Source organism: Peromyscus maniculatus, chromosome 2 (assembly GCF_049852395.1).
Source record: "Peromyscus maniculatus bairdii isolate BWxNUB_F1_BW_parent chromosome 2, HU_Pman_BW_mat_3.1, whole genome shotgun sequence".
NCBI lineage: Eukaryota > Metazoa > Chordata > Mammalia > Rodentia > Cricetidae > Peromyscus > Peromyscus maniculatus.
In genome coordinates this window covers 127,750,603-127,764,442 of record NC_134853.1, presented here as the reverse complement: position 1 = coordinate 127,764,442, position 13,840 = coordinate 127,750,603, and the positions used below count along the sequence as shown (strand labels likewise).

General features: G+C 53.1%; 1 protein-coding gene across 6 annotated transcripts in view; it reads right to left on the bottom strand.

Annotated features, from left to right (window-relative positions):
* The window catches only part of Ssbp3 (single stranded DNA binding protein 3), a 150,858-nt gene that overhangs the window by 1,761 nt on the left and 135,257 nt on the right, over positions 1-13,840 (bottom strand). For 4 of the 6 annotated variants that reach the window (XM_042271546.2, XM_042271548.2, XM_076564646.1 and 1 more), the window contains 8 exons: positions 10,727-10,815; positions 10,053-10,101; positions 9,415-9,450; positions 8,880-8,934; positions 7,603-7,673; positions 2,275-2,353; positions 817-845; positions 621-722 (listed from right to left, as the gene is read on the bottom strand). In XM_042271546.2, coding sequence (XP_042127480.1) covers positions 621-722; positions 817-845; positions 2,275-2,353; positions 7,603-7,673; positions 8,880-8,934; positions 9,415-9,450; positions 10,053-10,101; positions 10,727-10,815 — 510 coding nt within the window. The remainder of the gene's footprint in view (positions 1-620; positions 723-816; positions 846-2,274; positions 2,354-7,602; positions 7,674-8,879; positions 8,935-9,414; positions 9,451-10,052; positions 10,102-10,726; positions 10,816-13,840) is intronic. The other 2 variants (XM_042271547.2, XM_042271549.2) reach the window with 1 other exon arrangement.

The window sequence follows — 13,840 nt, the reverse complement described above, 5'->3', positions numbered from 1 at the left end:
CGCCCACAGCCTGAAGGCTTGGTACCATACTGGCCCAAGCAGCCTGGGGTGCACAATGGCTAGGGATGAGGTGAAGTCAAGGAGGCAGGAGCTAGGTGACGCCCCTGGGACCAGCTTATGCCTCTTGCCAGGAATTCTGGCAGCACCAACGGCCTCTAGTTCTTATCCCTTCGAGGCAGCTCTTTGGGGAAACCAAGAGAGTGGGGAACCGGGAATGAGTGAGTCCCAGTCCCTGGAGGGTGCTGTGGGCCAGCCACAGTCCGGTGCTCTCCAAAGCTGTTTTCATCACTGAGTACTGCCATAGAAGGCCACCTAGCCCCTGTGCATGGAGGGCCCGGGAAGTTGCATGATCCCATGGGGCACTGCTGCCTAGCCAATCAGCTCAGAGCTTCCCCAGCCACTTCTGCTTATGAACGCCGAAGGCTTCCAGACTTCACACGGGCCCCCTCCCTCCCCACAGGATCAGGCAGCAGGACCAGCAATGGATGTCTGGGGCTCTGCAGGTAGGTGGAAAGTAACAGGTGAAAAGCAGCCCGGTGAGCGGGCAGTTCCAGGGTCCCCAGGCCTAAGGGACTACCAGGACCCAAGCATTAGAAGGGTCAGGGGCTCTGGGGACTTACATTGTCGTTCTGGAAGGAGTGGAGGAAGTTCCCTCCTAGCTCGCCGTCATCTCGAGGGGTGCCTGGAGGATTGCTAATGCCACTTATGTTGTTAGGAGAATTCTGTGGGAAGAGATGAGGAGGTGAGCCCATGTCCCCAACAACCTGACCTAACAGCCTGGGTGACGGCGAGGGAGGGGACATAGGTGTCACTCACTTTTGGAAGTCCATCTATGTCTCCTGATCCTAAAAGAGAAGAAGAGTGCAAGTCAGGGCATTTCTTCCTTTCTTGGAGGGTGTTGAGTATACGTAGGTACTGTTTTCATGTATGTATATGTGCACACGAGTGCACACTGGGGGAGGTCAGAGGTCACCTCCAGGTGCTTTCCACATGCCTTTTTGAGACAAGTTCTCTCACTGAACCTGGATTCAGCTTGCTGATTCAACTACAGATTGGCTGGCAGCACGTCATAAGGATCCTTCCGTCTCTGCCTCCACAGCTGGCATTAAAAGCGTATGCCAGGGTGTGCGCAGCTCTTACGTGGGTGCTGGGGATCAAGTCCAGGTCCTCACGCTCGCCAAACACACACTGCCGACCCAGCCATTCCTCAGCCCCATTGGCTCTTGAGGCGGGATCCTGCCATGTGGCCCAGGCATGCCATGAATTAACCACCTCAGTATCCTGAGTGTGGAGATTAAAGACAGGCACCACTGTGCCCAGCTCTATCTTACTCAGGTCTCATGAATGCTCTAGTCAGTGCCTGAATACTGGACTACACCTATAGTCCATTTTTTCTTTATTTCGAAACAGGGTCTTATTGTGTGTGACCCCCCTGTCTCAGGTTCCTGAATGCTAGGCTACAGTAGGTATGTGCTGTGGGATGTTCTGTATGTCCTGTGGGAGCCCTTCTTGGGTTCTTTGTGGCGTTACCCAGCAGGTCCGTATAGAGGATGATTAGGACCATGGGCCTGAGTGCAGGTGTTTGAGATGGTCTGCACTTGGCTGTGCTGGGGGATGGTCTGTATGTCAAGTTGCTCTGATTGGTTAATAAATAAAACCTGATCGGCCGTGGCTAGGCAGGAAAGATAGGTGGGACTAACAGAGAGGAGAAATAAAAGGACAGAAAGGCAGAAGGAGACGCTGCAGCCGCCGCAATGACCAGAGAGGCTGCAGCCGCCGTCGCCATGACCAGCAGCATGTGAAGACGCCAGTAAGCCACCAGCCACATGGCAAGGTATAGATGTATGGAAATGGATCAATTTAAGATAAAAGCACAGTTAGCAAGATAAGGACAGTTGGCAAGAAGCCTGCCACGGCCATGCGGTTTGAAAGCAATATAAGTGTCTGTGTTTACTTGGTTGGGTCTGAGCGGCTGTGGGACTGGCGGGTGACAGAGATTTGTCCTGACAGTGGGCAAGGCGAAAAAATCAAGCTACAGGTATGTGTCACCATGCTTGGCCCAATTCGGGTGCTGGGTCACTATTCTGTGGGCCTCTCTACCCTCTGAGAAGACCCCGTCTTTTCTGGCTCTGTGCATGTGTGTATACATTGTTTCTGTTCAGAGAACAGCCAGTGTAGGCAGCAGGTGATTTGGCTCAGGACTCAGGACCTTCCCAGGTGCCTAGTCCAGGCCGACACGGAGGCAGAGTAGAACACTCGCGGGCGCTGGCTTACCTAAGGATCCGTTCATGTGGTGTGGCTCCATGCCGCCCATGCCGCCCATGGGGCCGTCCGAGCCAGGACCCATAGGAAACTGCGGGGTAAGCAGAGCACGGTCAGAAGATCCAGGCCCTTTGCATCCGCCCTGCTTTCCAAGCGCTCCCAAAGACTCAGGCCTTGGGCCCCAGCGTCTTAGAAGTACCACCCGGGATGCTCCTGGCTGGTGGGTCTCCTGGCGCCCAGGTGGCCGGAGCAGGTTCCTTATCTTGGCCCTGGGGACTGCCCAACTGAGGGGCCCGCCCGGCTGTATGTACTAGTCAAATAAACAAACCCAGGGCAAAGGAACCAGACCGAAGCCACCGGGTTCCACGCACAGCCAACCCACCCGCCCTTTTCTTGGGCCTCCTCACACTGCTTGACCCACTCTGGGTAGATGTCTGGTGCACCAGCCATTACTGCCCAGGAACGTATCTTGACTCTGCAGTCTCCTGGGGCAGAGATGAAGCTGAGTAGAGCAGGGCCGCCTATCATGGGGCTATCCCTCAGACACGGGACGTTTCAGGGGGCAGTGAGGAATCCACTCCATCCTGTCTGTCACTCAAGCCCACCTCAGGAAGGAAGGCACACAAGGCCACACCTCGTGGTCCTGAGTGACCCCCGAGTCTAGCCTGGAGAGCCAATGCCTGTGATGCTGACTGGATAAGGGGGGGGGGCTGGGGCGGGTGTGTTAGACGTGACAGAGGGAGGACCACGCTGGGTCACACCTGTGTCACAGCCACCCATCAGGAGAGTGGCTGGTTGAGTTCCAAACACAGCCATAGACAAGGCAGGAGCGACTGCAGCTTCAGAGACAGGCAGGGAAATCAGAATGGGCTGCACAGAGGAGGTAGCATTTTTTTTTTTTTTTTTTTTTTTTTGAGACAGGGTTTCTCTGTGTAGCTTTGCGCCTTTCCTGGGACTCACTTGGTAGCCCAGGCTGGCCTCGAACTCACAGAAATCCGCCTGGCTTTGCCTCCCGGGTGCTGGGATTAAAGGCGTGCGCCACCACCGCCCGGCTGAGGTAGCATTTCTTAACAGCTGCTTCGTGTGCTTACGGCCTGTTTGCACAATTCTGGAGAAACATCTATCCAGATATTTGTCCCATTTTCTAACTAGGCTGTCCTTTATTACTGAGCTGTCAGAGTCCCCACATATTTTAAATTAAAGTCTTTTTTTTGGTATAATTTCTCCATTCTGTACATTTTGTTTAGCCTTCTCCTTGTCCTCTCTTGAGATGACTTGGTACCAGCTGCCTTGATCAGCCCTGACTTCCTGGGATCAAGTAATTTTCCTGCTTCAGCCTCCGGAGCAGCTACATCTTCAGGCATGCACCAAAGCACCTGGCTTAAAGTTTTCTTTTTCTTTTTCAGGGGTGGGGGGTATTTTTAATTATGTTAAATTATGTATACATGTTTTTTTGTGCACACACGTGTGGAGGTGAACGTGTACACGAAAGCTAGAGGTCATGGTTATGAGTCTCCTCTGCTCTTCACCTTAGTGTTTGAAAGAGTCTCTCACTGAGCCTGGAGATTCTCTGTTCAGCTAGACTCGCTGACCTGTGAACTCTGTTAGCCTGCTTCCACCCGTCCAGTGCTGGCAGTACAGGCACATGCATGAGTCCAGCTTTAAAAACAAACCAACCAACCCCAGGAATTCTGGGAGACTGAACATGTGCACGGCAAGCACATCTCCCAGTTCCCATGCCCATTTTCGTGTGCTGGTGTGTGGAGGAAAGCCTCATTGACTTGCTTGGGTGTGCCGCTGGTCCCAGACCCACGTTAGTCTGTATTGGTTAACTTTCTAATACAGAAACACCATTACTTAAACAAAACAGGACTAGTTAACAGTAGCAGTTAGTAGTCAGGTTGGTTAAAGAAATGCCATGTATGAGGAAACTATATTTCCAATAATGCCTCTGTCTTGACATGTCCAACCTTCCATCGACCTCTGCTTCCTTCCTCAAAACTGCTGGGCCACCCTTCTTTATAATAATGACATTCCTGCACATGATGGCCAGCATTTCCAAACACTAACACACACAGGACATATGTCCTACTCAATTAAACCTCTTATTCACACGAGGATACTTGAACTTGTAAGATCCAAGTAGAATTCCAAATAAGGCAGTTTCAATAAAAGAAACTGAGAGTTCTATTTAACATGGCTGCCCTTGACCATGGCATTTTCTGAGTTCTCCGGCAGCCTCTCCTGAAAAACTAAGTCACCTTCTACAGCGTGAGGTTTAGCGCGACCACCCAGGTGAGCACACGTTTCCCTTTCCATTCCATTCCTTTTCTCATCCTTCCTCAACAGATCCCCAGATTAGATGTGGATGTCCTTCCTGGCACACTTGCTTTTCTGTTTTGAGACCTGGTTTTCACTATATAGCCCTGGCTGACCTCAAACTTGCTGTTGCTTAGGCTGGCCTAGAGCACATGGCAATCCTCCTGCCTCTTATAGGTGTGAGTCACCACACCAGCACGTCTCATCTTAAAAACTATGAGTTATGGGGTGTTTTTTGTTTGTCTTGGTTTGGGTTTTTTGAGACAGGATTTCTCTGTATAGCTTTGGCTGTCTTAGAACAGGCTTTGTAGACCAGGCTGACCTTGAACTCAAAGGCACACACTGTCAACACACCCAGCAAAATACTGAGGTGTGTGGTTTTTTTGTTTTGTTTTGTTTTTTGATTTTGAGACAGGGTTTCTCTGTATAGTCCCAGCTGTCCTGGAACTCACTCTATAGACCAGGCTGGCTTCAAACTCAGAGATCTACCTGCCTCTGCCTTCAAAGTGCTGGGATTAAGGGCGTGCAGCATCATTTCCTGGCAAAAATATTGAGTTTTTAAAGCCAACGTTTACCAACTTCTCTGTGGTTGTCAGTGATGACTGTCATTTTACAGGTACACAAGAGGTATTCTCAGGAGGCGGTGTGTGTGTGTGTGTGTGTGTGTGTGTGTGTGTCAAGACAGGGTTTCTCTTTGTAGACGAGGCTAGCCTCGAACTCACGAGATCCTCTTGTCTTCCCCCGGAATACTGGGTTTAAAGGTGTGTGCCACCACACCCGGCTGGTATTCTCTATTTAAAGGAAGTAAAATTTGCACGAAGTTCTTCTGTAAAGTGCCAAGTGACTTAAACTTTCACCATGAAGGCTGTTGTCACAGAAAAGTGGTGGTACAAGGGGTGTGAGATGCTTTTGTTTCACTGGTGAGGGGTTTCAGATGAATTTGCCAAGAGCGATACTAAAACTGTTTGCTGAACATGCAGATCAATGAGCGAACTCGAGCCAGATTTAATAACAGTTCTGCTTTCTGCAATTTCATTACAAGCCTCATGGAAATCAAGATAATGTAGAATTCCAGTTCTTAAATCAAAGGACCTAGCAGGAAATTGTCTTTTGTTTTGTTTTCCTGGGTGGTGTTGGGGATCGAACCTAGGGTCTCCTGCGTTCGAGGTACTTGTGCTCTAACCCTGAACTGCACACTCGGGGGGCAGTCTTGCGTTACAATGACACGAGGTGTCACTGGTAAACTGTGGAGGGCACAGCTGTGCCCAAGGGGCTGGGATGTCTGCTATCAAATCCCTTCCCTTTGCTTCACACAGGACTTTCCGTGACAACCACTAGATCTGGAACACACCTGTCTTGGTGACAGTGCAATCAGGGGATGGGTGATGGTAGTGCTCAGTCAGACAGACAGAAGCTCACGATAACTTTCTGGAGAACAAAAAGAGCTTTTGGTTCAGAAGGACGTGCCCGTAGCCATAGACTTGGGAGAGAGTGTGCTTGGTTCCCCAGCCCCTCTCTGATGATGCCTACGTCCCTATCTACATGCAAAGTAATGTTCTTGAGTGTCCTCAGCTGGTTGTGTGCCTTTCCACTTGTCAGAAAAATAAGGGCCATTTAGCTTTCTCTTTGGAGCTGTTTGGGTCACGCTGGAGCTGGCACGGCACCGTCACAGTTCATAGTCTCAGTGATCTCAACTCCTAAACACATGGTCACAGTGTGCATAATGTTAGATGCAAACCCAGTACCACCCAACTTGAGAGAAAACTGCAGCAGCGGGCAGAAAGAGGCCCGTGCCCTGATGCCACAGCCCTCAGGATAACACAGCCTGAGTGATGCCCACCAGCACCCACGGGCTGGGAAAATACAATGATGGTGACTGTAGATGACGGATGATGTACGCCATGCCCATCTGACTTAACCTGTGCAGTGGGCCCGTATGGGTTTGGTGCTCTTTCCTCTCAACTATCTATACCCACTGCTACAAAACAGGACTCCTGCCTGGGGTACCTCAGGATACAGAGATTCTAGTGTTAAAATCTGGATGAATGACAACCCTGGTGAGGGGCAGCCAGGCTAGTGGGGGAGGGCTGGATAATAGGGAGCGTCCATATTTATTCAACACCGTGGCCCTGGCAGGGGGGCAGGCCGAAGAGCGTGACCTCTGGAAGGCTGCTGGGATAGAATGTATCCAGTATCCAGTGCTAGTGGTGCAGCTGGGGTCAGGAGGAGAGCATTGCTTACTGTGTACAAGGTCCTGGACGCACACCTCATCGACAGACGGACAAACGTGTGCCGACTTTAGTGAAGGGCAGCCCCCCACCCCCCGGGGGGGGGGGGGAATCTGACACCTGAGGTGATTCTTGCATATCTTAAGAGGGTCCCAAGGCTACCTCCTCTCCAAGCCCAGAGCACCCCAGGACCAACACTAGACCAGCTCCTTCCAGAGGTGAGTGGGATGATGACCTGGCTGTACAGCATGGCATGGGAAGTCCCATAGAGTATGCTCAGGGAACTTGGCACTGGGGACAGCGGATGAGAAGGACAGTAGATGGCATTCCAGATGAGAGGACAGCCGGAGCAGAGGTGAACAGCTGCCACGTCGGGGGTGCCACGGGCGAGGCAAGTCCCCAAAGGCACATCTCAGGTTTCACCCAAAGCTAGAATGCTCAGGAACCAGGGAGGATGGGAGAGAGGGACACCCCAAGGTGGCACAGCTAGACCCGAAGAACGGGGACTAAGTTGGAGGGCCCTGCGGCCTGCTGCTCCCCCTTGCCAGCATCCTCACACCTGAGCAGAGGGTGAGCCCTGCCGCCCCCCCCGCCCCCCCCCCCCCCCCGCCCCCAACCAGCGGTATGATGGGACTGACTTGCCCATGAGGTAATCACTTTTCTGATGGTTCCTTTTATCCATCTTTGGTAACAAATGGCTGAAATCAATTACACGTGCTTTCCCCTCAGCTGATGAAGTTAATTATGATTTGTTATGGTATCTGGTATGTAAATGAGCAGAAGGCAGACTCACGTTGGACCGGCTGCCTCCGGGCGGCACAGGATTAATCATTGTGTAGATGTTGTCACTGGAATTGGTTGAATCTGTAGAATAGTGGGAACCGGAGAGTCGAGGTGATTAATTTATTTCTTAATTAAAACAAACTCGTGGCACTTGAACTCATTCTTTTGTATTTTATCACCTAAAATTTCTTCTAAGTATCACCATCTTCTGGGTAATTTGTATTTAATGAAGATTCACAAAGTTTTTAATCACAGAAAATTCAACTGTGAAAACCACTCAACCACACACCCAAGAATTTCAGGGTGTCTGGGCAGCAGGGCAGGTATAGCACAGGGGACTTCAGCTCTGATCCACGGGCTTAGCAAGGACACAAGGACACACCTGGGCTGCCCCTCGGCCCCACCCGGGGAAAGAAAAGGCAGCAAGTTACCCAGAACCACTCTGCTAGGCTGAGGGGTAAGGAGCCAGGCTGGGGCTGGGGACGCATTAACATACGGAGTGGGTTAACGTGACCCAGTCTGAATGTAGGTCATGCCGCTCATCAATGCTGCAGAGGGGGAGCTGGAGCGGGAGCTGGTTGCGGCTGCAGCCAGCTCCACCCCTGCAGCTGAGCAGATTTCCTTTATGGGGAGCTGGAAGGGGAGGCTCCGGCCACACCCCACCTAGCCAGGAAAGTCTCCTCAGGAAATCAGCTAGCAGTGTTCTCTTAGGAGCAGAAATTCTTCCTCTATTTTGGGCTGGGTAGGGGATGTATGCCGCACTCCTTCTGGCTGACTGCAATGCTATTCTTAGCAAGTAGACGATAATTCTGACACTGTGTGTATGTGCACGTGTGCACCTGCCCTCGCGTGCACACACGCCCTCTCTAGATAAAAGAAACAGGGAAAGGAGATCTCTTAGGCAAAGGACCAGAAGCCTAGAGATGTGGAATCTCAGGGAGCGCGCGCCTTAGGATCCTGGTTGCAAGTTGCCAGGGCCCCAGAGACCCTTTCTGAGTCACCTAGGGCAAAGAAACCTTGTTGTCCCCGACCTCAGCTAAACCTTGTTCTTTACCAAGCAGTGTCAAGGAGCACAAGATGGGTCACCTGACTGAGGCCACACCATGGGTTAGTGATAGATAGCAAGGGTTCACAGCTCTTAAATCCCTAGGTGTCAGTGCCCAGGAGAGGAAGCACTCCTCAGGAAGCAGTGACCGGAAGGCCAGGGTCTGCAACAGAGCCCTCAGGACCACACAGCACCCCACCCCACCCCCACCGGGTTCTTCCCTTCCCCTCGAGCCCTCTTACCCGCAGGACTAGGCATGATGGGGGTTCCTGGAGGGCCGCCACCACCAGGGGGTCCCTGAGAGATGAGATAAAAGCTGTCGTCAGTAGCCTGTGGCCATGAGAGGCTTGGGGAGGCCTCTCCGCTACCTGCCAGTGCCTGGGCAAGCCTGGCACCTTCCGGGGCTGAGCATCACTTGCACACAGAACTGGAGCATACAAGCCTGAAGGAAGCTGGACTTACATTCTTCCTCTCAAGCCAAGAGGCATCAGTGGTGGGTGTGTGTGCACCTACTAGTGAAAGCCAGAGGCAGGCACTAAGTGGGACTACACAGCCTGCTGGGTAGCCACTCAGAAGGAGACCCCTCCTGGGTCAGGTATGGAGGAATTTGGGCCACTCTGGGCCTGCACAAATACCTCAACACTGACAGCAAAGTCCCAGCAGTTTGGAACTTGGGCTCAGAGGTATTCTCACAAGGAACACAGTAGACCCCAGGGGCCCTCATGCCCGGCAGCTGGGCATTTGCACTGGGTAGTCAAAATCTGTAGCTGCACTTACCACGTAGGTACCGGGTGATGAAGAGGAGTACGGGATCTGGAAAGAAGATTTAGGAGCTATGGATTGGAGCTGCCTTCCCTGGCAGACAAGTGCCCATTCTCTCCCAAACCCACTCTTCGGAGAGGCTTGGGGACCCAGTGAATTAGCAGCCCGGTCAGTTTCCAGGGGAGGCGGCCTGAGACATGAGTGAAGCCACAATGCGGTGGTCCTGGGGGATTGGCCTCGTCCTGTCGTCTTCAGCGGAGCCTCAGAGTACGGTCCCAGGAGGCCTTCCACTTGGGAGTGTGGACGAGAGCAACACCCACAGCCACCCACACCCCTTCTCCCAGCTTGTCTGCACTGAGCCCCTTGATCATTCCCCTCAGTGTTGGACACCAGACCCTCTTCTCTGGACACATGATGCACCTGGAGCCCGGGCTCTCAGCTGGTACCCATGAGCCTCTGCAGAGCAGGACCACCTTTGAGGACCCCAGCACACTGCCCTTGGGCTCCACCCATTTGAGCCTCCTTCTTCTCAGAGGCATCAGGTGGAACCCGGGGGCACTTCTCTGTCCCGACACCGCTTCCCGGGGACAGGAGCTACCCTGTGCCCACACCTCTCTCCTGGAAAATGTGTCCCCCCAGACCTGGATACTCACTGAGTTAGCACTGTTGGGATTGGGCCAGGGTCTGCCAGCTCCTGGGCCCCTGAGGGAAGGAGAGACAGACACAATGAAAGCGGTGATACGGACTCTCCATCCGGCGTGGAGCCAGCAGGGGCAGAGGGGCAGATGACATCAGTCCAGAAAGTCCTAGGGGCCCTCTGACTCTGGGTGGGGGTGGGTAGTTCCATGTGTGGACACTTACGCACTCCTTCAAACTTTGTGTAAAATTTGTAAATTATATCGTATTCATAAAATGATATATATATATATATATATATATATATATATATATATATATATATAAAAAAGACTTCCTGCTTTTCCCTAGGAAGACAGGCCCCAGATTCTCATCTAGCACTAGAGATGAGGGGTGAAATCTTGGCTCAGCCACTGAAGCTGTGCAAGTCTGAGGAAGTCACTCTACCTCTCTGTGCCTCAGCGACGTCACAGGCAGGGAATAACCACCCCTTGCAGGTGTAGCCTGAACAATGAGCGTGTCCACCACTGTGCCTGGCACACGACACTGTATAAGGCAGAGTTCTCATCCCAATGATGGGCAAACTGAGGCCCAGAGAGGCACCAGTGACTCTCAGGAGTCTTCTGGGGTTCCAACAGTAGGTGGGGAGGCCACAGGCTCTGAGGCACTGGCCAGGGCCTTTTTGCCTTACATGTTAATCCCAGGCATGGCGGGGCCGAGGGAGTTGGGTGGTGGTCTCATGCCGCTGCCGTAATTCTGCAACGATAACCAAGGGTCAGTCTATGAGAAGGAGAAGGGGAACCGGGGAGGGGAAGACAAACACAGAATATAAGTGAGGGTTAGTCTGTGAGACAACCTGATGAGAAAAACATCATACATTCTTTCAGAAAGGATGGGGACCGAGTGACAGGGACCACAATGACAACAAGCCAGCACAGAGGGACAGTCACAACACTCAATGCATTTCCAGGGGCTGCACCACGATAACCCCTAAAGTGTCTGTTCAGCAAGCTGCTGTTAGCCCCTTCCCACAGGCCTCAGCAGCCTGAAGGGCTGACTCGGCTACCCGGTCCAACGCCGATGGCTGACAGGAGTCCCACGAGACTGAGGGAGAAGACCACAGAGGCCCCAGCCCACCATGCCACCGACCTCAGGGTGCTCAACACTCTCCCCGACCGGACAATGACCATCCCTGCCCAGCTGCTGGACTCTAAGGGCCTTCTTCCATCAGGACAGTCTCTCCATGGCTAGACCCCAACTCTACAGGCCCAGGGGTCAATGACTGACGGAGAGACCATCAGGGGACAGAAGAAGCTGCACAGATGCCCGGATGCCTGGGCAAAGCCCCGGTCGGGCATCTGAGAAGTAGGTGGTCGGATGCCGGCGGCAATGAGCTCCGGCGTGAGCTGCCTGCCTGCTGCTGTCCACACACTGCTCTTCTACTGAGTCTGTCTGTCCTTGTAACAACACTCTAAAGCCAGTGCCCCTCCACAAAAGAAGAGGCTGTGGGTCTAAGAGGGAGCAGCTGGCCACAGTCAACTAGCAAATGGCAGACCAGGGCCTCACCCCTAAGCCTTGGATCTTTCCCAAAACCTCTGACGGAAAGGAGGTGAAGCCAGGGGACAGTGTGGGTCAGACAAGCGTGGAGATAACCCCGGGCTGAAAACAGGTCTTCACAAAGGACTGTCTCCCAAACCTCCCCACCGAGGGGCCCACTCTTCTGCAGGCCATCCGTGGAGGCCTTGAGTCTAGAAGATACAGGCAGCGAGATCCCGATACTTGTCGAGGAGTGAGGCCTAGAGGGAGGGCAGGCTGCAGCCAGCTTACACAGAGCCTCACTCGCTGGGCCTGCTCTGGGTAGACACCTGCATGGTAAGCCGAGTCCACCGGACAGCTGACCTCAGCCCGGCCACTTGCTGATGACTCCGGCAACTACATAAATGACAATCCTCACTATGGAGAATAAAACTGTGCCATGTGTTTTATGTGTACTGTGGATGTTCAGCAGCCATGGCAACTCCCTCGGAGATCACAAAAGGAGGCGCCGAAGGAGCAGAAGGGTCACTGCTACGCTGGGATAAGGGCCAGGGCTCTGCCTGCAGGGCCACAACCCTGTTTAGTCTATAAATCAGGGACAAAGAGGTCAGGTGCCTCTAGCTTTACGGGGACCCGTGCTGATTGTGAAGCGCTGGTTCTGAGGTGCTCTTAGAGCCAAGGGGTGCATGGTGACCAGAGAGGACAGCAGCAGATCCACCACAGCCCTTGGTGCTGCTGTGGGATCACAGAGTGTTTCTGCCCCCGTTCCACCCCTCACAGGAAGCTAGCTCATTATGGTCGGTGAGGACTGGTCCATGAGAAAGATCTTCCAGGTGCCAGAGCTACACACCTGTCCTTCTCCCAGGAAGAGGCAGGCCTCATACTCCAGGGCTAACGGAGGTCAGGATGCTATCACAGCACAAAGCATGGGCCAAAAGAAGGCTATCTAGAGATGCAGAATGCTGCTTGCGGTGGTCTGACAGAAAATGGCCCTCAAAGGAAGTGGCACTAGGAGGTGTGGCCTTGTTGGAGGAAGTGTGTCGTTGTGGGGGCGGGCCTTGGGGTCTCTTTTTCTCAAGCTTCCCTCAATGTAACAGACTTCCTGCTGCCTGAAAGATGTAGCCCTCTCTGCTGCACCACATCTTTCTGCATGCTGTTATGTTCTCCTTCATAATGATAATGGACCGAACCTCTGAAACTGTAAGGAGCCACCCTCAATTAAACGTTTAAAAGTTCCTGAGGTCATGGTGTCTCTTCACAGCATAGGAACCCTAAGACACGGACCCAGATGGGAGATGCAGATAGAGGATTCCAGTCCTATCCAGCTAACAAGGTGGCACCCTGCACCGAGCTATGGCAAGTCTTCTTCCTACAGATGCACACCCCGAAGGGTCACTCCATACCTCCCACTACACAGAGGACAATCTGGAGGCCCAGAAAGGCCAGACACTGGCCCATCCGGGAAGGCAGGAACAGAAGCTGAGCTGAACCCGGGTTTGGAGAACAAGTTCACATGGGGCTGGAAGATCGGTACCTAGTTTCTGGAGCTGCTGGAGAAACAAGACCTCTCTCTGTCCCAGCTCGTGCCCGCTGACTGGGTACTAACCAGGAGCGGTCCTTCACCTTCCTCAGCAATTCTCTGTAGTGCTGGGGAGGACACGCCCAAGGCCTCCGTCCCTTCCTCCCTTCTGGCTGGTGAACAGAGGTACCGGCTCCACAGCTCTGCTGGACCAGGCGACCAGTCTGGTGCCCGCAGGAAGGGGCTGCTCTCTCAACCTCCCTCAGGGGGAGTCTTTCTCACGCTTCCTGTCACCTGCTCTCGGCTAGCTTTCTCCTCAGATGGGAAGAACCATCGATCATTAGACACATCTGCAGAGGAACGTGAAGCTAGACGGACGTTCTTCTGGGCAGTGGAGGGGTCAGATCTCCCATTTTGCTTTAAGCTAGGGTGCCTGGCTACAGGAGCCTCCCCAGGGCCTCCCTCCCTCTTTCTTAGCCTTGGGGGCTCTGCACAGGGTAAGCTGTCCTTCTGAAGCTCTGAGCTTGTATCGGGCATGGGTCCTTGGGGCCCTGGGGGGGGATTCACTTTCTCCAGGTGGCACAGGACTGTCCCTGGAGAATCAAGAAGGTCCTCTATCTGAACTTGTTAAATATAGACAAACTAGGATGGTGGTCTGAGTCTAGCTAGCTCTGGCCAGAACTCCACAACTGCTATGGCAGCAGCCTTGGATTGGCTGGTACCCAGAGACTCCGAGGGTCCTGACCCTGC